Source organism: Glycine soja, chromosome 10 (genome assembly GCF_004193775.1).
Source record: "Glycine soja cultivar W05 chromosome 10, ASM419377v2, whole genome shotgun sequence".
Taxonomy (NCBI): Eukaryota; Viridiplantae; Streptophyta; class Magnoliopsida; order Fabales; family Fabaceae; genus Glycine; species Glycine soja.
The window spans coordinates 1,111,402-1,139,208 of NC_041011.1; the positions used below are offsets into that span (position 1 = coordinate 1,111,402).

At 35.2% G+C, this 27,807-nt stretch overlaps 5 protein-coding genes across 5 annotated transcripts; 3 read left to right on the forward strand and 2 right to left on the reverse strand.

Annotated features, from left to right (window-relative positions):
- Window positions 1-2,940: 2,940 nt before the first annotated feature.
- Window positions 2,941-4,676, reverse strand: LOC114372053 (pentatricopeptide repeat-containing protein At1g02370, mitochondrial-like). The gene is made up of 2 exons (XM_028329442.1): window positions 4,383-4,676; window positions 2,941-4,297 (listed from the first exon to the last, which is right to left on the reverse strand). Exons 1-2 carry the CDS (start codon window positions 4,623-4,625, stop codon window positions 3,110-3,112), a joined length of 1,431 nt encoding a protein of 476 aa, XP_028185243.1. The 5' UTR covers window positions 4,626-4,676; the 3' UTR covers window positions 2,941-3,109.
- Window positions 4,677-4,792: 116 nt separating this feature from the next.
- LOC114372054 (beta-carotene isomerase D27, chloroplastic-like) lies at window positions 4,793-7,207 on the forward strand. Its single transcript, XM_028329443.1, has 8 exons — window positions 4,793-4,943; window positions 5,023-5,118; window positions 5,195-5,299; window positions 6,000-6,099; window positions 6,241-6,332; window positions 6,436-6,516; window positions 6,652-6,720; window positions 6,804-7,207. Exons 1-8 carry the CDS (start codon window positions 4,800-4,802, stop codon window positions 6,933-6,935), a joined length of 819 nt encoding a protein of 272 aa, XP_028185244.1. The 5' UTR covers window positions 4,793-4,799; the 3' UTR covers window positions 6,936-7,207.
- Window positions 7,208-9,180: 1,973 nt separating this feature from the next.
- On the forward strand, window positions 9,181-16,287 carry LOC114371147 (proline-rich receptor-like protein kinase PERK3). Its single transcript, XM_028328578.1, has 8 exons — window positions 9,181-9,567; window positions 9,640-9,975; window positions 10,671-11,042; window positions 13,591-13,800; window positions 14,509-14,880; window positions 15,018-15,261; window positions 15,341-15,488; window positions 15,596-16,287. Exons 1-8 carry the CDS (start codon window positions 9,534-9,536, stop codon window positions 15,971-15,973), a joined length of 2,094 nt encoding a protein of 697 aa, XP_028184379.1. The 5' UTR covers window positions 9,181-9,533; the 3' UTR covers window positions 15,974-16,287.
- An 895-nt stretch (window positions 16,288-17,182) lies between these two features.
- LOC114370098 lies at window positions 17,183-17,833 on the forward strand. The gene has a single exon (XM_028327381.1). The coding sequence runs from the start codon at window positions 17,183-17,185 to the stop codon at window positions 17,831-17,833; it is 651 nt and encodes a 216-aa protein (XP_028183182.1).
- A 2,266-nt stretch (window positions 17,834-20,099) lies between these two features.
- On the reverse strand, window positions 20,100-24,280 carry LOC114370781. The gene is made up of 11 exons (XM_028328171.1): window positions 23,847-24,280; window positions 23,491-23,698; window positions 23,153-23,406; window positions 22,903-23,070; window positions 22,726-22,830; window positions 22,555-22,627; window positions 22,368-22,463; window positions 21,783-22,290; window positions 21,575-21,664; window positions 21,290-21,374; window positions 20,100-20,924 (listed from the first exon to the last, which is right to left on the reverse strand). The coding sequence occupies exons 1-8, from the start codon at window positions 24,152-24,154 to the stop codon at window positions 22,189-22,191; spliced, it is 1,314 nt and encodes a 437-aa protein (XP_028183972.1). The 5' UTR covers window positions 24,155-24,280; the 3' UTR covers window positions 20,100-20,924; window positions 21,290-21,374; window positions 21,575-21,664; window positions 21,783-22,188.
- Window positions 24,281-27,807: the final 3,527 nt, after the last annotated feature.

Consider the following 27,807-nt stretch of genomic DNA (forward strand, 5'->3'; position numbering starts at 1 on the left):
TTGTTTTGTTTTCTACTTCTTAATTTTTTTTAAATACCACTTCAAAGTCGTAATTGTTTTTATGTTTTTGATAGAATTTATAACTTTAAATTTATATATATATTTTTATTTAAATTAATATTTATTTTATTTAATTTTCTTTCTATAAATAAAGAACTAATAAAGTGAAATTATGATTATACATACAACTTTAAAATCGAACTCATTGAAATGTATTACAATTAGGAGAAAAATCATTAACATTAAGAAAAAAAATATTAAATGAAATATAAAAAACTAAACAAATATATTAAATAAAAAAATATACAAAATAAAAAATATTAAATAAATAATATATAAAATATAAATTTTTTAAATAAAACTAAAACTAAAAATATTAATTTAAATAAATTATTTGTGACTTTAAAGTTATAAATAATTTATAACTTTTATAAAAATATATATAAAAAAACTTACAAAGTCGTATGTAAAAAAAATAAAAAATCATAAATTATTTTACAACTTAAGTAGAAAAAGAAAAAAAATTACGAATTTAATCACAAAAATCATGACATATCCTAGGATTTATTTCTTTTTAGATATTTATTTAAAATTTATCCCTATTTAATAATTTAGAAAAAAAATTTATCCTAAATGATAGTTTCTCCCTGTGTGTAGTACATCTTCGTTGATCAGTGCTGGCTCTTTGTCTCCTGTTGGAACTGGAATCCCTTGGAGGGTTTACCAAAACACACAAATATGCATGGAATTATAGACTTGGCAGCTCCACCGAGGCTAATATAGAAAATAAACTAGGATTTTTTTTTCTTTCTTGAAAAATCTATTGTGACATGATATGCCAGGATCCTTTTGTAATTCGGTATTTTTTTTGTCAAGAGGATATGATATTATCTTAGTTTTTATTATTATTATTATCATTATTATCTCATAAATGAGAGTTAATTTAGAATCAACAAGTAGATAAATTTTCTCTCTCTTAAATTGAATATTATACTAATAACAATTAAGATTAAAAGTCGTCAAAATAAACAATAAATTATATTATTAACAAAAAAATTATCAACATTATCGATTTAAAGATTAAACTTTTTATATCTTTTTAAGATTAGAAGTTGTCAAAAATAAAGAATAAATAAATAAAGTAGCTTTCGAATTTCAAATTACCATATCTAATTAATAATTAGTGACTTAAAGATTAACTTTCGAATATTGTTCATATCTTGGTGATAGAGAATTGTGATAGTATATGGCTAGTTGAAAGTAATAGAGAACCAATAGGGTTTCGTTTTCTCCGCAAATTCTCCGGGAGACCAAGGCTCAGGTAATGAACACCTCCGGGTGGCAGCGTCTTTGTCCAACAAAATGTTCCGTTCAGGAATAAGATGATGAGTAACAAGGAGAAATCATTTTCTCGTGTGTATAGATGCACATATTCCTATTCACTTAGAAAAAAAAAACACATTTTTTCATCTATTTGATAGGCACCAAGAAACCTATTTTATCATTACTCTTAAATTCTACCATTAAAGCTACAGAGAAAATCTAATAAAGTAAACTATATTCTTCTTCATTGATGATAATAGTCAAATGAGAAATACAATACATAACCTAATGGTTGTTAATAGCAATCATACAAGTGTCCCAATCTAATCTAAATTAATATAAAAAAAGTCATCTAATAGCTAACTTAACTATTTGAGCTTCTCTCCATGATGTCTCTGGTCCATACGTTTAGAGGCCTATCACGATCATGTCTAGTTCTTCCTTCAAAGTTCGAGCATTCTTGTGGGTTATTTGAAAAATATTGAGGGCTGCAACGAAAAATAAAAAACGATCGAAAGAAAAACCTGAATGGTAGAAGGCGTATAATTTTATTTTTTTGACAAAGAAGGCGTATATTTTATTGAATAGGAATATGTGCATCTATACAGCACCAAAGAAGCTAGAATCGCATGAAATCTGCAACAGATACCTAAACAAAGGAGAATTTTATATGCTATTGTCTTAGGTTATCTCTAGATCATCATCTAGAGGTTTCCAGTGACACGGACAATCACCTAACAGGTATATCAACTATAGACTTCAAGGGTTTCATATTTAAGTTAATCATAATGCAGTTGTGTTAAATTTTTTGGAAGAAGAGCTTTACTAACAGTACTAGTGTACTACTTAGTTCAACATAGATTAATTAGATATCAATATGATATCCATATGCTAGGGCTCCAAGATAAAAACTAATTTTTTTTTAAGAAAATAGACTGAAATAATAACTAATGAAAATAAAAATAAGAACTAAAAACATTTCCTTATTGAAGTATTAAATTACGAGTTAATTATAATCATCATCCTTATAGTTTACTTTTATTACATGTTATCTTTTTCTTTTTTATATTCCTTTTAATCTCATTTATCAATTCCGTGAAACTTTTGTTAATAAATTTAATAAAACATGTGATGTCTTTTATCTTTTGTTTTATAAAGCATTCATTTAGAAAACTAGAAAACTTTACTTAGAGAATTATCCATTGTTAAAGTTTTTATTGCATTATGAGTAAACATTTCAGAATAAAAATAGAAAACTTAGAGAATAAAAAAGATTCATTTATGAGAAAAAAAAAAGATGTCTATATAGTGACATGAAAATTTTTTTAGAGTCATTGTAATACTAAATTACATGTAATTTTTTAATTTACTTAATTCAACTTTAAATCTTAATTTAGTTTATTAAAATTTAATGTGAATCATTTTAGATACATACATTTCTCAACAATCATTTTAATGTGAAATAAATAAAGAACATTTTAGGTAAAAAAATTTTTTATTAAAAATCATGTATTCCTTTCTCAAGTTTAAAACATCAAAAGATATATGGCGAAACAAAAAACTAACAATTTAAATTTTTTTGTAGGATTAAAAAAAAAACAAGAATGTCTAATGTAATAAAAGCAAATCACAATAGGTGATGATTGTAATTTTCTCTTAAATTATAAACGATTATGCAGAATTTGTTCCTTATCTTAGGAAAACCAAGTTAACAGTCAAATCACTTGCTTCACATTAATTGCACCTACATGCTACACACAATTGTTTTTCCATGATATCTAGTAATCTAGTTCTCCTGCGCATGGTAGACTTGAGAATCTTCCTTCATTCCTGGATCAATTTCAGGAGACGATTTGGATGCAGTAATGCAACTTTTAATCCAGGAATCATCAAAATTGTTAGCCTTGAGAATCTTGGACAACTCATCAACACCATCCACATCCGTCTCTTCTTCATAGTACTTGAGAAAAGCCCCAACAACTTGTGGTGAAGGACGCCATTTATCACCCTTGACTTCTGAAAGCGCTGCCTCCAAGTGCCTCACAGCAGCATCCAACTCATGTTTCTTCAAGAAAAACTTCATGAACTCTTCCCGAACCCTAAAGAAAGGCCCTTTGCTCCTCCTGCTAGCCTCCTCAAATACCAATTCAGCTTCTTCCAACATGTTCTGATTCAAGTGAGCACTAACACAGACACTAACCAACCTCGCATCATAGCTAACACAACTTGCCTCCCACTCCTTAAAGCATTTTGTTAACCCCTCCATATCATTAAGCCTTCGGAGGGTACTAAGCATAACAAGATAGCTGAAGTTGGTGACAGGGGAGACAGACTTGAGGGAATCCCACACTCTATGAACCTCCCCAAGATTACCAGTCCCTGCATAAAGGCCAAGCAAGCAATGGTAAGCATCACGCTGCTTCGGCTTCACTTGTTCCTCCAGCATCTTAAGCATCATCTCAGCTTTCTCAAAGTCCTTAAACTTTACATAAATAGAAGCAAGGTTGCTGTAAGTGTGCCAACCAATTTGGCCTTCATTTTCAGTTTTCATCTCCTCATAGACTCTCTCCGCCCCACCAAGATCGTTTGAAGAGGCGCAGCTGTTCATCCAGATATGATATGTGAATGGGGACATGGGAATGGTCCTCTTTTTCATAAGCTCCACTAGCTGAGGCACTTTCTGGGGTTCACCCAGTTTCATAAACAGAGTCATGACATTGTTGAAAGCCAGATTAGTGACATAACCCAATTCATCCATGGTGTCAAAATGACTCAATGCCTTGTCTTTCATTAGTTCCTTACAGTAACAGTTCAGAAGAGCACCGTAGGTATACCTGTTCTTGGCTGGAGGAGGAAGACCGCCGAAAAAATTCTCCGCAGCATCCACCCCTTTGGTTTTGGACACAAGATCTAATTGCACAGCATAGTTACTCCAGGAAAAATTAACTTTTCTTATCTCCATCCATTCTATTATCTGCATTCATTATAAAATGATAGAGTTCAACATTTTAGAAAAAAATGTGAAAGGTTTACAAAGTGAAATAATTGATATTTGATACCTCGAGTGCGTGCTGGAATCGGCGATACTTTCGGAGCTGCTCGACGCACCGCTCGAGTTCTGGTTTTTTGATGACTTTGCCTTCCATTATATATTGGTCCAACGTTTGCGACACGGTGCCTCCGGTGATGTCCAGCGCCGATAACATTCGATAGAGGTTTGGCTTTTTCGCGGGAGTCTCAGCCGCCGTGCACAGTCGCCGGAGAAGCCATCCTCCGCCGGAAATCAGACGGGCGTAATTCATCTCTTTTGATACGAGATTGTGACACAGCCAGCAGGCACGGGTGCTCTCTGTCTCTTCTTGTAGGGGTTTTGTTAGGGTTTACCAAAACGCAAAACGTGGTGTCGTTTTGAGTTTCACTTGAATTAACCGGTAGCCGGTAACCTTTTTTTTTGTGTGTTTTTAATTGAACAGTGAATGGGTACGGTTGGAGAGAAAATGAAGGCGCTAGGCGCTGTTGGTGGTGGTGGTGCCCCAGTGCCAGTGGTATGTTCTAGTGTTCGGAACCATCGATTTCGCGTTTCTTTCTCTTCTTCTTCTCCGTCGCCGGGACCCAAAACGGTGCGTATCTTCCACTTTTGTTTTTCATATTCATGCTACAAAAATGTGTTGAAGAATTATTTCCCAAAATGTGAATCAGGTGGAACAAGTGGGAATTGGAGCTCTGAAATCTGACTACAAACCCGGTGTGTTTGATGACTTGTTTCTCAAATTGTTCCGTAACAAATTGGTACAGGTAAAGAAAACCTTGTAGACTCTTCTTCTTATATGATGGTTGTTATTGCTATAGTTGAGTGTGGAAGTATTAACAGGAGGTGGGGTGGGACTCGAAGAAAGCTGGATATGATGGACTAATTGAAGTTGCCAATCGTCTAATGATGAAGGGCACTACCAATTCTGATACCGTAGAAGCAGCGGTATTTGCATTTGCTCGTTATAATTACACCCCTTATATAGTTATATGCAATAGCATTTTCTCCAAATTGTTGACCTTAAAACTAGTATTGTTATTTGTATTTGGCTCCTTTAAGATAAGAAAGTGTATACGATGAGAAAGCCTAGCTAATTAATTTAAGCATCTTCTATAGGAGTTGTTTATGGGGTTCTTAAACTTAAGAATCAATTCTTATGCAGTTTTACTTTTACCATTCAAGCAATCCACGGTGACAATTCGTGTATAAGAAATTAAGAATTGTTGCTTATATCATATAAGCAACGTTCTTACCAGAGTTTTTAAAATTTGTGAGATAATTGCAGAACCCATTTTAAGTTTTTATGAATTGTACCATTGAAGAGGAAACTTGTTGAATTTCTTAAGTTTCATGTGGGATTGTAGGATCTATCAAAAAAAGTGAGTTAAGCAACTCCATTATGATTGCACTGCTGGAGTTGCTCTAACAAATATCGATTGATAAAATCATTTCAAATAAAGTAGACAGACATTATTAGGTAAAAATGAAAATTTGTTTTGTAGTTGATTTTGTTCAATTGTTTGAGCTAGTTTTATCTTTTAAGTTGATCAGAAATTGAGGTCATGTTGACTCTAAAGTTTCTTATTAATTTTGAATGGTCATGTTGTCCGAAAGTAACTTCACTAGCTGTTGTGACTTGTGTCAGGTACGAATATTGAGGTCTCTGTTCCCTCCATATCTTTTGGAGCTCTATAAAATGCTCATAGCTCCCATAGGAGGAGGCAAAATTGCAGCTATGATGGTTGGTGAGTCTGATCAGATACAATTCATTTTTCAATTCTTCTAGATGAGTCCCAAATCTTTGTTCCTGCCTGATGTTCCCCCGAACTTTACAGGCTAATAAACTTGTTTAGATATCCTAAAACGTTTTGGTTTTGACTTTGAAGCAAGGGTTACTGTACTGACTTGTCAATGGCTCATGGGCCCCTGCAAAGTCAATTCTGTAGACCTACCAGATGGAACCTCATGCAGTAGTGGGGTGATCACTTGTACCTTTCCATGTGTTTGATCTTTTTTATGAGCTTTATAAAACTCATCAAATAATCCTGTAATTTTCAAAGTGGTTTTATAAAATCTTGTAGGTGTATGTGGAAAGATGCAAGTATCTGGAGGAAAGCAAATGTGTGGGTATTTGCACCCACACCTGTAAGTTTCCGACACAGGTTTGTGATTCTTCAAAATACTTGCTCGTTTCTTTCATGTCACAATGAGAGCTAAACATGTTGTGCATGCTTCGAAGTGAAGTTTTTTGCATTCTCTGGATGATTGCATCTGATCTGACTCTATTTTCAATCTAGACCTTCTTTAAGGACCATATGGGGGTTCCATTACTTATGGAGCCTAACTTTGCCGATTACAGCTGTCAGGTAATATTAAGTAATCCTTTTTGGAGACCACCTTTTGAAAGATGACCTCCTTGTCATTACTCGCTTATCTTTTAAAATTGCAGTTCAAATTTGGAGTTCTTCCCCCACGGGATGATACTATCGTGAAGGAACCTTGCTTGGAAGCATGTCCAAATGCAAAACAACGACGAATGGTTGCCAGAAATATTGATATAACTGCGTGCCCAAAGACATGATATATTTTTCTTGGGCTTGGGGTTTTCACATCATTTATGTAGACTTTCCAGTTTGCAAATTCTGGTCCCAACCTGTACTTGAAGATGGAACTCCATAGCGACGATAGCTCATCTTTGACGAAAGCTCAGATGAATTTATTATTAATATAATTCATCCTTTTGTAATTAGATTATTATATGTTAATATTTTTTACTTGAATACGTTGATGTTTAATCACCTTGGTTTAGACATTTTAAGGTTATGTCAAATATAAAATATATTTTTCATTTCATGGTTGAAGATAAATTAATCAGAACCTCCACAAGTAGTATGATTACCAGACCTTTAACCCACCATTGTTGCCTCTCTTGGCCTAATCTACCTCACAATCTATGTCATCATTTTTTTTGAGGACGGTGATGTTAGGGTCCTCAAATTCAAACCCTAAAATACTCACTTTTGTAATTGAAAAAGAAACAACAACTGTTCTTGAGCTGAAAAAGGAGTATTTGAGCATTCCATTTGTTTACAATATTTACAATTAGACCAAATCCATGAAAAACTCATTTTGCTTTAGCGACATGAGAAGTTTATGGTTAAAATAAGTATTGATATTTTCGGGATTCGCTTCTATGAATTTTTTAGTATGTTTTTTGTCTTCGTAAAATATAAATACGTGATATTTTGACTCAAAGTTAAATTCGGGAGATTCAATCCTACATGTCAATGTCATCGAATCAACATGTCAAGTTTTAATTATTATGTGATAAAGATCTGACATTGATACTTAAGATCAGATCTTCTAAATCTAACTCCAAACCAAAATATCACACATTTATGACAAAAAATACATTTAAATCAAAATTTATTTAGATTTTAGTCACATAAGATAATCAAAGTCACAAGTCAAGTAAGATACATGGATGATGATTCTCTTCTCATAGATGCTAAATATATATAAATATAATGTATGATGAATATTGAATGGTGATATAAAATGAAGAGCTAATAAATTTAATGTAACTCGGATATATTGTTATATTAAATATTTAGAGAAATAATTTTATCATGTATAATGATTTTATATGACTCAAATAAAATTATTTTTAATGAAAAATACGGTTTAAAAAGAATTAATAAATGGTCTTTTTGATAAGAATTTTTTTTACTAAGGACTTGTTTTAAACAAAATAAATAGATAATGACAATATTTTTAAAGACTAAAATATATTCAAGTGAATATCTTTATATTTCATAATTCTTGCATGTTAAATAATTTAAAAATAAAATATTTGCTGGAAAATATATTATTCATTTTTTATTTAAAAACTCTTAATAAATCTTGTAAAAATACTCCTTGCACTGATTTTTTTTAGATTAAAATAGATATTTGACACTTTATCGTGTTATCTCATTAAAAAAGATTATTCAAAAAATTATAAATTAAGAAAGTGTACAATTACAAGATCCAAAATATATCTTTTGATTTTGTTATTAAGAAAGTATCGTTATTTTTAATCATATTCTGGTTATATTTTTATTCACCTTGAATACACATTGACTTGAGAGCATTATGTGACCTAAAATCTACACTATCTTATTGTGTGTGTGATTAAAAGATTAAACATGCGCAAGTATTAGCCTAATACTTCAAATCAATCCACAACTTCAAGAAAATACTCTTAAATTGAAAATAAAAATCATACTAGTAAATTTTCTACAGATATTAATAATATTTTTTAATACATGCATCATATAATAATTTTATTATTATTTTTAAAAGTAATTATGTATTTTTCTTTATTTTCCAAAACAATTTTTTTTTCATAATTACTACTTTGTTTCTTTAATCAATGTCTTAATTCACTAATTAATGTTTGTCATAAAAAATATACTCCTATTTAAAAATATCTTAAGCTATTTAAAAATTTAGTAAACAAATACTACTACTTTGAAAATGTTACTTAGGGAACAATTAATATTACATTAATTATGTAATTAACTAATATTTTTAAAAGTTAACATATTAAACATTTCGTTGAATTTAACAATTATTTTTTCATAAAAAAACAATTGTTTTTTAATATCAAATTGCTTAGAAAAAACTCTTAAAATGACGGCAAACAAAAAATGTCTAGTTTTTAATTACTAACAAATAATGATCAAGTAGTCTAATACAGTTTTTATAGTAATATTTCTGCGTTGAAAAAAATCCCGGTGTGGTGACAGGGCGTGGAAAAGATAGAGAAGAAACGTAATGGAGCTTCTTATCACTTATCACTTATGTAATGTTTTTGGAGAGCTACCTGTCCCTTTAAGCTCTTACCGTTACCTTACCGTTAATGTCGTTCTTATTTCCGTTAACGGTGGCCACCACCTTGTGGCCCCGCTCCACAATTAAGGCCTCCCTCATCAAAAACACACACACGCATTTTTCCCCCTAACCCCAAAAACCAAACCAAATCTTCTCCCTCAGGCCACCACCGCTAACAGTAACACCTCCGATTCAACTCAGTTATGCCCACCTTCTCCACTCCGAGTCCCACTTCACTCCCTCCCCGCCGTTGATTTTATCCCTCCCCCCGTAGATCTGATCTGGACCGTCCCTGGCGTCGCTGATGTCGCTGCTCGCCGCTTCCACCTCTTTATCTGGTTAATGATAGGTCTTAAATTATTTTATTTTGGTTAGGTTGGGTTTGTTTGACATTTTTGCAAATAATGCAGGTGGATTGAAATGGTGGCTTGTGTTGTTATCTTGCATGGTTTGGTTTGTGGTTGATTATGGTGTGTGTGGAAGAGCACTGCAGCTGGAAGCACCACCTTCTTTGTCTCCTGCTGCAGCACCTGTTGTTGCTGTTGATGATCTGCCACTGCCGGTAAATGCTCATGGGTTGAAGCATTTGCCTGCACCGTTTCCGTCACGCGCCAATTTCACCAAAGGGAGAGGAGAATTACAACATCCTCCGGTTTCTGGGTTTAAGAATATTGCCCCTATGCATCCCATTGCTGATGCTATTCCTTCTGCTCTCGCTCAGCCACCATTGTCCCCTTATGTTTCCGGTAAGAAAAGAAGAGGAAAAAAAATACATTTCTAATGGAGGAAACCCCACTTTAGTCCCTGATTTTACCGACCATTGTTATAGTATTAGTTTATGAAATTAGAAAAATGTTATTAAATGAATTCCTGATATAGATGCAAATGCAATCATACCACTGGATCGAACCGGAAGCTTGTTTGGACGATAGTAATACTAGGATAGATAACCTTCCGAGAAGTACTCATGTTGTTACACCTATCTTGAAAAAAAAAAATCCAGAAATTAAAATCCGTCAGTGACATTAGTCTCTGTCGTTAGCTTTGTTAAGAACTATAATGATGCTAACTACAAAGGGTGTATTTGGATTTCCGTTCAACACAAACAGACGGACGGACGTTCATCTCAATCCATACTTCTTCGTTCAACTGACTTGGAATTCGTGCAAACCATAAACCGAACACAGACTAAGTTATAAAATTTAGGGACTATAATGATGATAAATTGTGCATTTCAGGGACTAAAATAATAGCAATGTCAGTTTAAGGGATTTATTTGATATTTTACTAATTTGAGGAATTACTATGCCAGCGTCTCCTAAAATGGGGGTTTGCTCAGTTCTAATGCTATTGTGTGTTACTTGAATTGTAATGTGCTTTTTTAAATTTTAATTGGTGAATTAGTTTCAAAGTAAGGCATTATCTCTCTGTGTTGTGCCAGATTGTTGCAAACAAGACATGGTGTGGAAACGTGGCAGTGAGGTTTGCCACTGTGCTTATCCCATAAAGATAGACCTGCTTCTTTTGAATGTCTCTCAAAACTCCAACTGGAATGCTTTTCTCAATGGTTTGGCCACCCAACTTGAGCTGCAGACTACACAAATTGAAATTATTAAATTTTATCTACTCAGCTTATCAACATTGAATATATCGGTGGATATCACTCCACATAAAGGGGTCAGTTTCTCGGCTGAGGAAGCAGCTAAAATAAACTCATCGCTTTTACTGCATAAGGTTCAACTAGACCGCAGATTCGTGGGTGACTACAAAGTAATCAATGTAACCTGGTTTAAACCTTCACCTCCTTCTCCGGGTAAGTTCAGAACTTTAAAATTCTGAAATATGACATTGCAAATCATGATGCTTTGGTGTTCTTAATAATTGAAACTAACAGTGACTGTAAAATGATTATTGTGTAAAAATTACACATCTAATGTTTATTTGCACAAGGTATCAAAACCTTTGTAATGTTATGTGTTAACTCATTGGCAAGTGTACCAAATCTTTACAAGTAATAAACTTCTCGGAAGTCCGAATCCACAGGGACTTTGTTTGTACTTAGATTAATGCAAACCCAATTTAAAAGCAAGAGATAAGAAATTTAAAATTTAAAATAAAAGATAAAGATAATAGATAAGATAAGATGAAAGAAATTTAAAATAAAAGATAAAGATAATAGATAAGATAAGATAAAAGATTTTTAAAATTTAAAATAAAAGAAAAAGATAAAGTCAAGAAGATAAGATAATATTGGAAACTGACTTGCCTGCCTAGGATGTATGAGTTTATGATTTTTTCTTTACCAATTCAGGTGATTCTATCTCACCCACATCTATTCATTTACTTGCCCCTGATGCCTCACGATGACAAGCCTATTTTACCTATTTATCCCCCAAATGCCTTTGCAAAGACTCATTAGATAAAATGCATGAAGTTCTAATTCTAGATGTTTGCTTTGACGCATGGGCATAATGCAATCACTCTATGCCTAGCAATGATTTTATTATGATATCTTTTCTTCTTGTTCTATTAGAAGTTATCCTCTCCCGAGCGTCTAACCCCTAAAACTCTTTAAATCTTATTTAGAAGTTACCCTCTCCCGAGCATCTAACCAACCCCTAACAGAATATAGATGAGTATGCAAGGTAAAAACAGAAAAGAAAATAGGAAAGAAAAACCTGGTATTGCATTGATAAATAGTGAAGAGTACATCATACACTAAGGGTTTAGCCACTCATGGCCATGGGCTTTACAATGAGAAGGGGGTGAAAGGAAGAGAGTAAATGAAACCCCTAGGAGAGGGGGTTCTGCTGTGGTGTCTTCTGTCCCTTAAACTGGCTCTCTATTTATAGCTGTTGCAGTGGGCTTTGGGCCTTCGTAGACGCGCTCAGCGCGACACCCCCTCGCTCAGCGCGTGTAGATCGCGCGCTTAGCGCTTATGTTGCAGGCTTAGCACGTGCTTCTGTTAGATAGCGGGCTTAACGCGCGTGTTGCAGGCTTAGCGCGCGCTTCTGTTAGATCGCAGGCTTAGCGCGCGTGTTGCAGGCTTAGCGCGCGCTTCTGTTGGATCATGGGCTTAGCGCGTATTGGACTGGGCCTGCTTCAGATTTTCTTCTTTTCTTCAATTTTTCTGGCCTTTTTGCTTGTTACACCTCCAGTTTTTATATCTGTAGCCAAAATTCAACAAAACATCAATTCTTTAATATTTAAGCGCAAATAACTGCTAAATAATTATTTTTAAAGACAATGTTGCCTTATTTTCTATCTCAAAATACAATTATTTAGCAGTTATCATTATGTAAATAAAAAATCTTACTGTTTTAACTACTTCCATGCTATTGTTTTAATGTATATAGATTTCATGTCCATTTGTTTTTCATTTTTCCAATGTTGCTGCTAAGTGGTGACTGGTGAGAAAAGGACGAGAAAGATATGTTGATGCTAAAGGAACTAATCTATTGATTGCTCATTCCTTCTGATAGTTGTTATGTTTTGATGTTTCTTGATTCATTTTGTATTGTACCTACAAACAAAAATCATATAATTTTGATGCCTAGGAAAGTTTTCAGCTACATTGTCAATTGTGAAATGCAAATTTGGATAGTTGTTTGTATATTGCTAATATGCGACATTGTACTGTTTAGGTATCTATGTTTGTGGTTTGCATATTGATTGTAAATATGGCCAAAGTAGAGCTTATAAGATTTGGGCATTCTTCACCTCATAAGCCAGTTTTTTAGGTTGAGTTAGACCTGGCCAAAATTTAAGATGGTATTAGAGCTTATCATGGATCCAAAAATCTACCTAACTCTGTGGCTTTCCTCCCGGTGCAATCTACCTGTTCCTGTGGCTTTCCTAGTGCAATATAAAAAAAAAGTCTTAAAATATCCACATTACAAATAGTCCAATCCTAGGCATGAGGACGGTGTGTTGAGATCCCACATCGACTATAGATATGACCAAAGTAGAGCTTATAAAGGCTTGGACAATCCTTATCTTATGAGCTAGCCTTTGAAGTTGGATAAGCCTGTATGTTAGTCTTCCTTGTTGTCTTGTTGCTACATTTTTGCTACACATTTAATGTGATATCCCATCTTATAGCAACATTGTACAATACTCCTAGTTTCTTTGGTCTCTCTCGAGGCTTTAGAAGATGTACTGAACAGAACTACATCTAGTTTTCTTAAACTTTTTAGTTGTAATCTAACATAGTACTAGATATTTTTCTGTGGTTACTGCATTCGATCCGGTGGAAGAGGAATTACTAACAACTGCCTCTTCAATCTTCATGGGGGGTGTTAAGAATGAATATCTATGCATTTATATATAATAACATCTTTGTATTCTAAATTCTAATGCAGCTCCTACAATTGCTACATCACCAACGAAAGCTCCCAAGAGACGAGCACCTACAACTACATTATCGAGTACTTCAGACGGGGGAAGGCATTCAAACTTGCTTATTATTCTTGGAATTGTCACTGGCGTACTCTTCATTTCCATTGTATGTGTACTTATACTTTGCTTATGCACAATGAGGCCAAAAACAAAAACACCTCCCACAGAAACTGGTAAATATTTCTATTTCAAAATCCCTATTACTTTTTCTTTTTCTTTTTTGCATTCTCTATAACCACCTAGTAAAGGTGAAAGCTGCTGTGGATTATTTTTTGCCACCTTTTTATGTTTGGATATTGTATAGGCAATAAGTATAGCCATTAAAGGAGGGCAACTTGGGTTCCCTTCAATGAAAATTTTCTCATGACACAGAAACAAGGAGAGAAGTTCTCTGGACTAAATTAATTGCAATTGTTTAGGATGAGTATTTTCGGAGTGGATTATAAATTGCTCCAAAAAATATTTATTGGAATTCAATATGGATGTCTACTAATATATTGTGAAATGTGATCATTGATTGTGAAACTTGATATAATATACACTTTTATCAACTGAATGAAGAATAGTTATGCTACTGGTGTAGTGATGGTTTCCAGTTTTCACGTAGTTATAAATCTGTTTGGAGGAAAATAGCAAAGGCCCTTTTTACCTTATTGAGAACTTAAACTCTTCAGGATTTCAACCTAACTTGACTTGACGTTTTCAGCTATTGAAAGGTAGAAATGCATGAGATTCAAAATGTATATTTAATATTTATGGAGAAATAAGATGCTGTCCATTGATGAACCCAGATTGAAAGGATGGTTGCTCTTATCTGTTGACTGTTGCTTTGGTATATTGTCTTCTAGGCCTGCTACTAAGGTTTGCTCTCCTTTCTACAGAAAATTCAAGGATTGAAAGTGCAGTTCCTGCTGTTGGGTCTCTTCCCCACCCAACCAGTACCCGCTTTATTGCTTACGAAGAACTTAAAGAAGCAACAAATAATTTTGAACCAGCAAGTGTACTTGGAGAAGGAGGTTTTGGTAGAGTTTTTAAAGGTGTCTTAAATGATGGAACTGCTGTTGCAATTAAGAGACTTACCAGTGGAGGGCAACAAGGTGATAAAGAATTTTTAGTTGAGGTTGAGATGCTTAGTCGGTTGCATCATCGTAACCTTGTAAAACTAGTGGGATACTATAGCAATCGCGACTCATCACAAAATCTACTTTGCTATGAGCTTGTCGCAAATGGAAGCTTGGAGGCCTGGCTTCATGGTAATATAATTTCTCAAATGATGGCACCAGCTCTGTAATCTTGAAATTACATGTTTTTCTTCTTCCAAGTTTACAATAATGTTGGTTCAGAAACTATTTTATTATGCTTAATTGAAATTGGCCTTGGTTTTTCCTAGGTCCCCTGGGAATAAATTGCCCCTTGGATTGGGACACTAGAATGAAGATCGCCCTTGATGCTGCAAGAGGACTTGCATACCTGCATGAAGATTCACAGCCCTGTGTTATACACAGAGATTTCAAGGCATCAAACATATTGCTTGAAAACAACTTTCATGCTAAAGTTGCAGATTTCGGTCTAGCTAAACAGGCACCCGAAGGCAGGGCTAATTATCTATCTACTAGAGTCATGGGAACATTTGGGTTAGTTTCATTCTATTATTTCTTATACCTGTTATTTTCATTTAATTTTGATTTAAGATGAAATGAAACTGTTATGTAGGTATGTAGCGCCCGAGTATGCCATGACCGGACACCTACTTGTTAAAAGCGACGTTTATAGCTACGGGGTTGTCTTGCTGGAACTGTTGACCGGAAGGAAACCAGTGGATATGTCACAGCCATCTGGACAAGAAAACCTTGTTACTTGGGTTAGATTCATGCCTAGACACTTACACATTCTCATTAAGTTCAAAATTTCCATTTGGAGTTTTACATGAGATAGATAGACAATAATTTACTGGGCTATTCTTTTCAGGCAAGGCCAATTCTTAGAGATAAGGACCGGTTGGAAGAACTTGCCGATCCAAGGCTTGGGGGAAGGTACCCAAAGGAAGATTTTGTACGTGTTTGCACAATTGCTGCAGCCTGTGTTGCTCCTGAAGCAAGCCAACGACCTACAATGGGTGAAGTGGTACAATCACTTAAAATGGTGCAGCGGATCACAGAATCTCATGATCCTGTGTTAGCCTCATCCAATACACGGCCCAACCTGAGACAGTCCTCTACCACTTACGAGTCTGATGGGACGTCTTCAATGTTTTCTTCAGGTCCTTACTCTGGTCTAAGTACCTTTGACTATGACAACATTTCGAGAACAGCTGTTTTCTCTGAAGATCTTCATGAAGGACGATGAAAGTACTTGGAAAGCAAGCTAACCACGAATATGCACCCAAAGGTTTTCACTTTTCACACCATAATTTAGAGAAATTTTCCTTCACACAGCTGAAGGTGGAACCATAATTGGTGGTGTTTTCTTGCAAGTGATTGAAGGTTTTTTTGGTGTTGTTGCTGGTTACAGAGGGGATTCTTCTGTGGTCGCTTTTTGCCATCCTCCTCGGTAAACCACCATCCTAGGAGACAGTGTTTCCTCGTGTGGATGAAATTTTGTATATATGTGTATTCTAGTTTGTTTTTCCAGATTGGCTTCAAAAGCTTTCTTAATTAAAATATATATATATATATATATATATATATATATATATCTGCATAGCTTCACTATCATCATCATATTCAAGGACGCATAGTATTGTTAACAACCAATAGCAAGTCATGTTCTCTATGATTCAGCGAAAAGCCAACGCCCCTGTTGAATTTTTGGCTTAGAAAGGAGTGGATAGTATTGATCCCATGAAGCTTGGGTGGATCCCAAGATGACACCATGGGGGTTACTTTTCTGCGTTAGCTGCGATTTGTGTCTGTTGTTTGTTTACTTTCCACTGAGTAAAAAACAAGGGACACATCATTAGTCTAGTTACTAGACATGATGAGCTCCTGTTTTAGTGTAATGACCATGCCTTTTGAGATAAGGCGATCCATAATGTCCCATTTCTCGCTACTACATGGCGAAGGATACCTGGTTTGGGATTCACCAATATGTCATCATATCATGTTGTAAGTAGTAGTATAATTTAATGAAATTTTAACTTTTTAAGGGTGTTAGTCATTAAAGATTTAATTTCAAAGTTTTAAATCACAAATAAATAATTAAAAATTTAGTAAAGTTATAGCCCATAGGCAAATTTAGATAGTATTTCAAACCCCTTCATTTTGGTTCCTCTCTTTTTTAGTTGGCATTCTGTTCGGGCATAGAAGGAAACATACAACCCATTTCACTAATTTTTACCTGGTCAACAACTTTTCCCTTTCTATTTATGCATGAACAAAAGTAGGTGTGGGTGACATTCAATCAACAGGAATAGTACCCATAATCAACAACTAAACCATATCAAAATTTGAGTGGATAATCACTACCAATAAAATTATAAAAGCCCGTTCCCACACTTCGGAGCAGAACACTGCTCGAGTTTGTTCCTTGTCTCTACTCTTCGAAGGAGAAGAGACAATGGATCAATTCAACAAAACCACCATTCTCTTCATCGGGACCCTCTCCTGCCTCCTCCTATCCATCACGGCCGTCCCCTCAACTCGCGTCTTCGAACTCGCTCCCAGCCAAGCCCCGACCGTCCAACCCAAAGCCTCTGGCATCCGACTCTTGGCCAACCTTGTGGCCAAAAACGCCAAGCAATTCAGTCCAGAGATCCTTAAATTCTGCAGCGGCACCGAGCACGCCGCCCTTTGCGCCGAAACTATTGCACCATACCTAGCCGGCGAATTCGACCCGTTGAAGGCTCTGGAGATGGAGATCAACGCGAGCATGGAGAAGGCGAAGGAGATCGGCGGGAACATCAAGAAGATGCTGGACAACCCGGCCACTGAGAAGAAGGCCATTGACGCGCTGGGCATTTGCCAGTCGCAGTACGATGACATGGTGGATAGCATGAAGGAGGGCGTGGATTTGGTGCGGCAGCAGAACGTGGTGGATGCTCGGTACAAGCTCAGCTCTGTGCTTTCGTACAAAAGCGCCTGCGATGACGCTTTCACCGAGTCTCCCGGCGTCCACATTCCCTTCCCTGAAGACATCACCAAGCTGTTCCAGTTGACCAGCAACTGCCTCGCCGTCATGGATGCCATTGTTCACAAGCACAAGATGTAAAATTAATCTATGTAGATGTTGGAGACAGAGAGGATGAGAGAATATTAGGTGATTTATTGTTATATTATTATTATTAAACACACACGTTGATTAATAACTGCGTCTATGTGCATGTGCATGCATGCAGCATAGTTTGTTGTTAATGAGACAATACTGTTATCTTGGTTAATATATATATGTGTGTTTTGATCATCATTTTTTCTGGTTTTAAATATAACAAGAAAAAAAACACCGAGTATGTATGAAGCATCCGGCCGATCGAGGTCATCAAGGTTCTCAACTAGATCGAGCACGTTTCTGTTTTGAAATTTTGGATAACATATAATAATATTTAAATTATACTATCATTTACCTGCAAAAGCCTAGTTAATCCCTCTTCCACGGGCTATAAATATCAGTTCATTACGTACAAAATTTAAGTATAAGGATTGATTATTGATTTTTCTAATAACGTACTACATAAATAATCTGTGCAGAACGTCGTCGATTTCTTGTGATGGTCCTAAACCATACTGAAGCCATGCAAAATGGCCAAGAGTTCAGCATGAATGCTGGAAGCAATACCGTGTAAAATGTTCATGGTTTTATTGGTTGGATGAAATTAAAGAATGAAGATTTTAGAGGGATTCAAACCTTTAACCCATTTTCATCATCTATTTTTTTTCACTAAAATAAAAAAAAAAAATCATAAACAGTAGGCAATCACCTTTGCCAAATTGGAAATATATTGAGTTGCTAAAAGACACGTTTTGCTTCTGCCTAGCTTGCTTCCTTGCCAATGGATCCTAATACAAAACTTAATTAATGACATTAATTGATGGAGATGTTGTGATAGAGGGCTATCCAAAGAACATAAAGACCTAGAAGCATTTCATGACTTGAAGGATCCAATGACAAGGTTCAAAGTCAAGTTTCTATAAGAAGAGATGGTCAAGAAGATCAAGATGAACTACTCATCAAAGACAAGGAAGGAGGAAATCACAAGGTGCTGAATTGAAGTACGTTAAAAATTGAAAATTGTTGAACAACTCGCTAAGCGTAATTCCAACAATTGGACTTAGTGTGAATGTCTGGCTTAGCGCAATTTCAATCCGAGGAGAAATTGGATTTAGTGCGAATGTCTAATTTAGCGTAAACCTTCAGCGATAATTTATGAAACTCTTGTTTACTTGTGTAAATAAGTTTAACTTGAGTTTGATGTAAATAAGTCTTATATTTAAGGGGTTATTAAAGGCTTAGTTATCTTTTAAGTCTAGTTCTATAAATACTCATAAACTTCTAATTGTAGGGACTTTCGCATAATTGAAATTAAGCTTGTGTTTAGAGAGAACTTTAGTCTCTTTATTAGTTTTTGATTAAAAATCAAATTGATTCTTATCAAAGAAACTATTTCTTTGTGACGAATCCTCCTCTAGTTTATCAATTCTCCGCGGATCCTGACGTCATTCTATTCATCTTCTTTATCTTCTCCATCTTTTTTGTTTTCTATTCTTGTGTTCTTGGAAAGTCAACAATAATAGTTCTTGAATTTGCATCTGAAACGATCCAAATCAAGCGTTTGCATCATGTTTTGTCTTACCCTTCTTAGTCCACTAGATTACTTGGCAGATTGATGTATTTCACCATTTCAAGATCTAACATCAAGTATGTTATCAACAACTTAGTTAATTCATGTGTAATTCGAAGACTTCACACTTGCAAGTTGTTCAATGTGTTTTATATATAGCATCCCTCAAGATTTCTCCTAGCCAAGAAACCTATGTCCTGCTCATTCCTCTACCAAAATCACTATCTATATATGTAGATGATGATTGAGGTAACTGTTAAGTAGGTACACAACTACAAAAAGAAGCTTCTACATCGGTTGAAAACCGGTATCTACGACGGGCCCCACACCGTCTTTGTTCCAGATGTCGTTGTATGTCGACAACAACAACATCGGTCATCATAGGACCCGTCTTTGTAATGCAAGAATACAACGTCAGTGGCTATAAAAGAACAGACGTTATAAAAAAGGATTCAACGACGCACATATTAGACAACCCGTCGTTGTTTTGGTCCATTTCAACGTCGGGTTCGCAAGACCCGTCGTTGTTTTGTTTCCTGTCAACATCGGTGGCGGGCGCACCACCGTCGTTGTTTTGGTCCATTTCAACGTCGGGTTCTGAAGACCCGTCGTTGTTTTGTTTCCTGTCAACATCGGTGGCGGGCTCACCACCGACGTTGTTTGGTAGTTTCAACGACGGTGGCTGGAGCACCCGTCGTTGTTGGTAAATAAGGCTATAAAGACGGGTTTTCATAAGGACCGTCGTTGAAGTATTTTGCCTGCTCACAAAATTTGGGTTATACCATTCAAATTTCAAAAACAAAGCTACATTTATATACAGCAAACATATATAAATACATTTAAAGGATAAATAACACAATCATGCATCAACCAAAAGAAAAGGGATATCGACGGTGACACTCACAGTGAGAATGTTATAGGTGGTTCAAAGTTCATCAAAGCCTTTCATGCATGCATTGTTTATATATATGAAAATAAAACAAAACCAGATAGGGTATATATATATATAATTACCACTCGAGCCAATAAGCAAAGGGAGCAATGGACACAGTAGCAAAGAGTTGTCGATAAGCAACAAGGACAAGAGGGCTCATTCCAGATTCTATTGCAAGCATTTAAGTAATGTTCATCACTGCATAGACCAATTGCACAAGAACCAATTGCAAGTAGACCGGCACCCATATTAATTGTCTCTTTCTCACCCCTCAGTCTTAATTTGAACTTTGGAGAGAGTGTTGTATGTGATGAATGAAATGCATGAGAGTGATGAAGTAACTTATAACTAGTTGATTCCAGTCATGTGCATGTCAACAAAATTTAATGATGCTTCTGATAGAAAACAAGGCAGCAAGTAGGGTTCACCGCGAATATTGAGAAGATAGATAGAACATACCTATATACAACTGCGTTGAACCATTGCTATTCATAGAAATTGTTACTAGTCTTCTGTGTTGGGCCAAAGATCAAATTTGCATCCTTTCAGGCCAAGCAGAATTTAACCTTCGTGCAAAATCTTCCACTTCCCTACAAGAAAAGAAACAAAGTCATCAAATGCAACATAAAAGACAAAACAAAAAAATAAACCACTCAACAATTAGCTGACAAGATTATCCTCTTTCATAGGTTATATTTTGATATCACCATTCCAGAAGTTGTCAACTAAAATTAAATAAATGAATGAACTAGTACATAAGACAAATGCAGCACGCTCAACACTGAAGTCAATTAAGCAAGACTCCTCTTGATTAATAATATTTTACATCTTATGCAATCAATGAAACATGCACTAAACCAGTCAGGAAGATTCTGCATTTCATCAAATGACGATATTAATTGCATGCAGCATTCAAAATATGAGAATTTCACCCAACTGCTTTAGCACTAATTACCTGAGCATGTGACAAACTCCTCAAGAACTCTCTTTAATCATATTTTTCATCCCCTGGTCCCCTTCCCTTGGAATCCCTGCAATCTCTTTAATCATAATAATGATAATATCAACCAAAATATTATTAGACTGAAAAAATGACACTAACAGTTGATATAATGTATGCCTAGCTTATCAATTCAACAATTCATGTAAGCCTAGCTAATCAAATTTTATAACTAGAACATTTTTCAGTTTCATGTATTAAGTTATAGTTCATGAATCCACAAACAAGGAGGAAACACACCTCTTCAATGCTTGTGCTGCTAGTCACTTTGCTGCTACTGAACTTTAGGAGCGGAATCAAAGCAAAAGCAAGGTCAAATGATAATATCATCTGCTCAAATGATAAAATCACTTATTATGGTAGATAATCCACATGTATTCATGACTAGTCTTCAACCCAAATTTAGGTATATAATAAACAAACAACAACAAAAGATTATCTCAATTACCTTCAAAATAACACTTGAGGCAGATTCAACCAAAATCTCCAGCCCCAAGGTAGCCATCAGTCATGCAAAAACAATGATACCCTGCACAGGAAATCTTATTAGTTATTAGCATGTACCTCTACCAAGCAACCATCCAATGACTGTGGACACTTCATTTGTTCACTTAACTGCTGCAGTGGCAAGCTTGGTGGTACTATAGCTGCACTAAATTGTTGCTGTGGTAATCAAATGCAGATGCAATGCAGTAGAAGGGGGTAAAGACAATATATTACTACAATTATATGAAATTGAGAAGATAATACTAAGAATAGAATATTAGTAGCATGACCGAAAATAAAATAGCCGCTGTGTCAAATAACATAACAATTGTCTCAAATACAGGGAAAAAAATACTCCAACGCCATCATTAGCCGTTTTGACTTATTGCTGTCTTTAAAAAAAATGTTGCCCATTTCTTTCGAATTGTGGTGATGATGCCGATGTCCAACGGTGTGTCATTAGCAAACCACTGCAAGTATTCATAATTGTAAGTTAGTACTGCAAATATAAAAATTCAGTTCCAATTGTACTGAAGTTTATGCATACCATGGACCAATCACTCTTTATGTCGCTGGCTATGATGTTCCAGATCCAATGCATTATGTAATATCCACATTCATAACAGCCGGTTTGAACGTGACTCTACATATGGAAAACATTTGAACATCGTATACATTACATAAGTTCATGACTTAACTAGACAACACTAACACATGGTACATAGCTGACTTACCTTTACTTCAATCCACTTTGGTGCAACTGCCTTAGTTTCAGGAGACAAGGTCTTCTTCAATTTTGTCATTACACTGCTTTTAAAAAACCACATCAACGCATATACAACAAAATGTCAATCAATAATGACCATTAAAGAAGGCTTGCAAAAAGTTATATGGTATGAGATAACCTATTAATTGTAGCTTTGATATGCATATCAGGTTTCCTACGCAAAGAACAGAACCAAACAACAACATGTTGCCTAGGACACAAAATTATGAGTTGCCAATGTTCCCTGCATGTCATTCACATTAGATACGTATACACCCAAACATCATTTGAAGTATGTTTGTTAAATAGCACTTACTGATGGAAGTAAGGTCCAATGTACACCTCTCGGTCAGATTCCTTAAGCCATCTTTCAAGATATTGTTCGCATTCGCTGCGTCTATCCTTTGAACAAACCAACGACTGTGGCTCAAGGAATGCATACATGAAACCTTGACTGAATATCTGACTCCACTCATGAATATACCTATTCACATGATTTGAAAGTATTGTAGTGGATCATGATATTGAATGAATGAGGAATGAGTTATATGAAGGAATTCACTTACATTAACCATAATTGTATGACAGATATGTTCAGACTTTTGTCTCCTGCTATTATTTCAATAACATCTGAATATGTGATGAATATCGATGTAGATGCATCTTCAATTCCAAGAAATCTCCCATCAAAGGTGATTTGAAGTGGCTTGTCGTAAAGATCGAAACTGTACTTCATCAATTCACGCAACGGATCATCTGCGTTCACATTAGCCGGCTTCGGCACATGTGCATCCTCGTTGTGTGGAATACGTTGTGGATGCTACATGGTTAATGAAAGTGGGTGAGTATTTGTACTGTAATCTATGAATGTTTTACTTTACGTATGTCAAATGAAACATGTTACCTCATCTAATACAGCTTTCACAAGGTGTGTGGGCCAAGCTACAAATGTATTGACGGCCTGCTTCACATATTGTATTTCTGAGGTGGCATAGGGGACCTCAGCCTCAGGATCAATAACTGTTTCTACACTTACCCTGACAACATCATCTGCATATGCCACTGTGTGTATGATTGAATCCCCCTCCATTATTTTCCCCATGGCCACCAACCTTAAATGAATCATAAACAAAGCTTTTTTTAGTGCATATAAAACAAAAACTAAACCATGAACAAAACACAAACCAAACCCAACAATTACAGCTGCAAGAAAAATCAAAACTCCGATTCAATTGTAAGTAAGGTAATATTTCTACAAACCTTTGTGTACCATCGTTACGCTGCACAAACAGTCCCATCAATGGTATGGCATCAGCATCCTGTTCTTGTGAAGCCTGCGCATTGGTAACAGCATTACTTCCCTGTGTGCTGACACGCGCACCTAGTTGTTGTATGTCCGGCTGAATTTGGAGTGCCTCTTGGGATCCTTTATTTGACAACTCTTTTTTAATAGCCTCTTTCAATGCATTGGTCATTATTTCCAAGGTCCTTTTATTTTCCTCTTCTAGCTGAGTCCTCAATTCTTCCTTAATTTGACTCCTCAATTCTTCCCTAATCTGGCCAGTCATGTCTTCCCTAAGCCTTGCAACAACTTCATCTAGTTGTTGTTGGCTGATGGACGTGGACGAGCTGCTGCATGTCCTTGATGCCCTTCCGTAGTACTGAGTAATAGTGACACCTGAGCCTGCTGCCCGAACGCGACCCCATGGTCAGGTCGTCCAATGGCAGTGTTCAGTATGTCTTGCCGACCATGGGGTACAAACGAACCCTGCGTTACCTGCTCTTCTAAGGAGTCCTACACAAAACAAGTGACAGAAAAATACACAACGTGCAGTCATTTTCATTACAAAATACTTAAACATATGAACATTGCAACATATTGGTGAACTTACTATTTTATCTGCAATTTCCTGTGCAGAGTCAGATGTCATATTGCCAACAGCCCTGGTCCGAGCAACCTTCCACTTAACATGCCTTTTTATTGGGGATGGGGGTTCATCAACACTTGCTGGATTTTCACTCAACAATGCTTCCTCTTGTATCCTTTTTCGTTTCTGGTCTAACAATTTCTTCTCAAGCAAATCATATCCCCCACGTGAAAGTACGTGAGGGCAGTCGTTGTGTTTTTGAATTGATTGTGCTCGTTTCCTAATACCCTGTAATGTGACATACATAATTGTGGAGATTTTTTTGAAATTAAAATAATCAAATTGGCAAAAAAATATTCATTTGAAGTTACCATAAACAGATTCAACTAACCTCCCAGTTAGGTGTCAGGCGGGTTTCTTCAAATTGTTTCCACGCTTCAGGATCTAGTCCATATTTTGTCACAACATCCTGTGTTTGTTGACCTTCAGTCTTAGCAAACACAAATTTGCTAGTCAATGTGGACTTAAATTGCCGCCATCTCGTCGCTACTGTTGACATAACCTTCGTCTTCACCTTCGTAGCTTCTGCGATATCAAACTTTGCCTACATAACCAGGTGTCAAAATTTGTGGAAAAAGGCAGCCAAATGTATATCATTATACAATACTAGCAATCAACAATTTAATGACAATGTTCTGCCATAATACCCCAAGTAAAGCAAAAGCATCCAATCAGCATATAATGTAAGTTTACCATGCAGTCACAACCATCAAATTTAATATCCAAATTGAACAAATAATAAATGAAAAAAAATATTGTGACACTCACTAATAACAGTTATTGCCTTAAAGTATGAATTCCTAGAAAAACTTCTTTTCATGGTTTGTTAAGAACATGCTTCAGCCTTCGCACAATTTGAGTTTTTATCAATGATGTTATTGATAATTCTTAAGTAATTTGAAATCATTACTAAAACATTGATTTCTCATGTTTTCTGTACAGTAGTTAAAACAACAGAGTAATAATCAAAACTTATGGCATACGCAGATTATTCACTAATAAAACAAAAGAAAAGTCGGTGCAGGTGATTAGTGAATTCATCTTCCAACTATGCAGATAGTATTTGCTGTTTTCCAAAATTTGGGTGCTAGAATTTCATGGTTCAATCACAAATTACCTTTATGCTGATGTTGTTATCACAAATTACCAACTATGCATTATAATTAATTTGTGGACATCATACCACCTATTTAACACCTAACATCTAATTAAATATTGAGATACATGGTTAAAAAATATAAATATAATAAACTATATGATGTGATAGAAGAAGAAACAAAATATAGTCAAAGTGTTTAAAATAGAAGAATACCTACCTTTTATTACAAATTTAATAAAATATGAAGAGGTATTTATCTCTCACAAGGCGACAAAAAGGTCTGAATGTATGCTGTAAGAGGTATTTACGTTTGGTGCCTAATTATCTCCGAAGAAACATGTCTTAAATTAATTCAAAATCTTAGGTAAAATAAGCCAAGAAATTGACACATAAAAAAACCAAAAGCTGGTAATAGAATTGCAAAAAAAAGGACCAGTAGTGCTAGTATTGAAAATTTGATTTCAGCTATGTACAAACAGGTTATTCAACCAAGAAGCAATGTGCCCTTCAATCCAAAAACTTCCTAAAAATGAATCTGAAATCCACAAATAATGCACTAACAACAAATCTACACATTTTGCAAGCAAGGAAAGTTCACAAGCCTAGGCATCATGACTCCAATCAAATGTCTCAGCAATTAACTTCAAACCAGATAAGCTTAGTAGCAACAGAATTAAAATTCTTTGAATTCGAAGCAGAAACCCCATCCTGTTTCGAAGTAGTCTCACTCTGACCTAAAATGTGGAATATCTTCCACTCCCAAACCTGCTGGAGCTACCAGATACTTGTTCAGCTGAATTAGAACTATGTTCCGTCCCATCAACATCTCTAAGAAATTCAGGCTCCTTAGTGGTAACCATGAAGTCCATCAAGTTGCGGCTGAACCCCAAATCAGAATACACCCTCAAGGCATCCTAGATATGAAAATAGATACTACTAGATATAGCAGTGGCAGAACATTAAAAAAACTGATATATTGAATAATATCACAATAAAGCACCCATATATATGTTCATATCCTCTACTGTCAAATCAGACAAAGAACTCATATGACTGTGGCTCATTCCTTATGCAGTAGCCATAAAGCCAAATGAAAACAAGCTAAGACTAAGGCCTAATGATTTAAAAAAATAATACATTAAAGTACATGCTTCCTTTACTTATTTTGACAGTCTCATGCTATCATATATAAACATATTATGTATAAACATAATATTTGACAGTCTCATGCTTCCTTCATTTTTTATTTTCCATTCAGCTACACGTGTTTTATTTTTGTATCCTTATACAAATTAAAGGAATTGTAATTAAAAATGTATGTGCCTGGTAAAATAATTGTTGCAATGGCATGTTGAAGAGTTATACAGTATCAGAGGCAAAGAAGTTAACATAGACAATCAAAGGCTTGAGAAGGGAGATTATAGTGAAGTCAAATGAATCACTGCAGCCCAGGTCTAATTCTAATTCTTAATTATGTCAGGGAGATTATAGTGAAGTCAAAGGAATCACTGCAGCACATGTTAAAAATTGTGTTATTATAAATTTATTAATATTTATAAAATTAAGTTAAAATTTAAAATGATACGTATCATAATTTGTGATTAGCAAGTACTTTATATTATCAGTAGATCACCTTTAAATTCATATTATATTTAAAAAACGACCTAAGTAGATTAACAAAATTAGATATTGAAGTAAAATTGTAATTAAAAAAATACCACATAATTTAAAGTTACATTTTAAATTACTTGTTTAGCTGTTATTCCTTATGGTTCGAGTAATAATAACGATAACAATTCAGCCTGAATTGTTTCAGATTAATTTTCTTTTTGCAAAAAACAAATACGGGAACGAGCAACAATTTGAAGGTTGTACATTCAGGAACTAAAGAATTCAAAATAGCTAGTAATAAGAGGGATTTGTTTTTGGGATTTTCTGAGCACCAATAGCGGTACGCTAGAAGCTTGCACTTGAGGAGGGAAGCATATTGGCAGCTAATGAACAACTTTCTTAACTATTTGCCGTTCAGATTTGACTGTTTCTTTTGGTAATATGTAAATATAAATAGTATAGGCTATGGCTTATGGACATGGTCTTTTTGACCCCTAACAATCTTAGAAGTCAATATAGACCATGTTTTTACGCCATAGCTTATACTATTGTGATGTACATATTAACAAGAAGAACCAGGAAA

What these genes read in the sequence shown, in the direction of transcription:
- LOC114372053 (XM_028329442.1), bottom strand. Translation starts at nt 4,625, where the DNA reads ATGAATTACGCCCGTCTGATTTCCGGCGGAGGATGGCTTCTCCGGCGA. An exon ending in GATTCCAGCACGCACTCGAG is followed by an intron (nt 4,298 to 4,382) that starts GTATCAAATATC and finishes TAATGAATGCAG; the next exon opens with ATAATAGAATGGATGGAGAT.
- LOC114372054 (XM_028329443.1), top strand. Translation starts at nt 4,800, where the DNA reads ATGGGTACGGTTGGAGAGAAAATGAAGGCGCTAGGCGCTGTTGGTGGT. An exon ending in TCCGTAACAAATTGGTACAG is followed by an intron (nt 5,119 to 5,194) that starts GTAAAGAAAACC and finishes AAGTATTAACAG; the next exon opens with GAGGTGGGGTGGGACTCGAA. An exon ending in GAACCTCATGCAGTAGTGGG is followed by an intron (nt 6,333 to 6,435) that starts GTGATCACTTGT and finishes AAAATCTTGTAG; the next exon opens with GTGTATGTGGAAAGATGCAA.
- LOC114371147 (XM_028328578.1), top strand. Translation starts at nt 9,534, where the DNA reads ATGTCGCTGCTCGCCGCTTCCACCTCTTTATCTG. An exon ending in CTTGGAGGCCTGGCTTCATG is followed by an intron (nt 14,881 to 15,017) that starts GTAATATAATTT and finishes GGTTTTTCCTAG; the next exon opens with GTCCCCTGGGAATAAATTGC. An exon ending in AGAGTCATGGGAACATTTGG is followed by an intron (nt 15,262 to 15,340) that starts GTTAGTTTCATT and finishes ACTGTTATGTAG; the next exon opens with GTATGTAGCGCCCGAGTATG.
- LOC114370098 (XM_028327381.1), top strand. Translation starts at nt 17,183, where the DNA reads ATGGATCAATTCAACAAAACCACCATTCTCTTCATCGGGACCCTCTCC.
- LOC114370781 (XM_028328171.1), bottom strand. Translation starts at nt 24,154, where the DNA reads ATGACTGGCCAGATTAGGGAAGAATTGAGGAGTCAAATTAAGGAAGAA. An exon ending in ATCAAAGCTACAATTAATAG is followed by an intron (nt 22,628 to 22,725) that starts GTTATCTCATAC and finishes TTTTAAAAGCAG; the next exon opens with TGTAATGACAAAATTGAAGA. An exon ending in TAAAGAGTGATTGGTCCATG is followed by an intron (nt 22,291 to 22,367) that starts GTATGCATAAAC and finishes GAATACTTGCAG; the next exon opens with TGGTTTGCTAATGACACACC.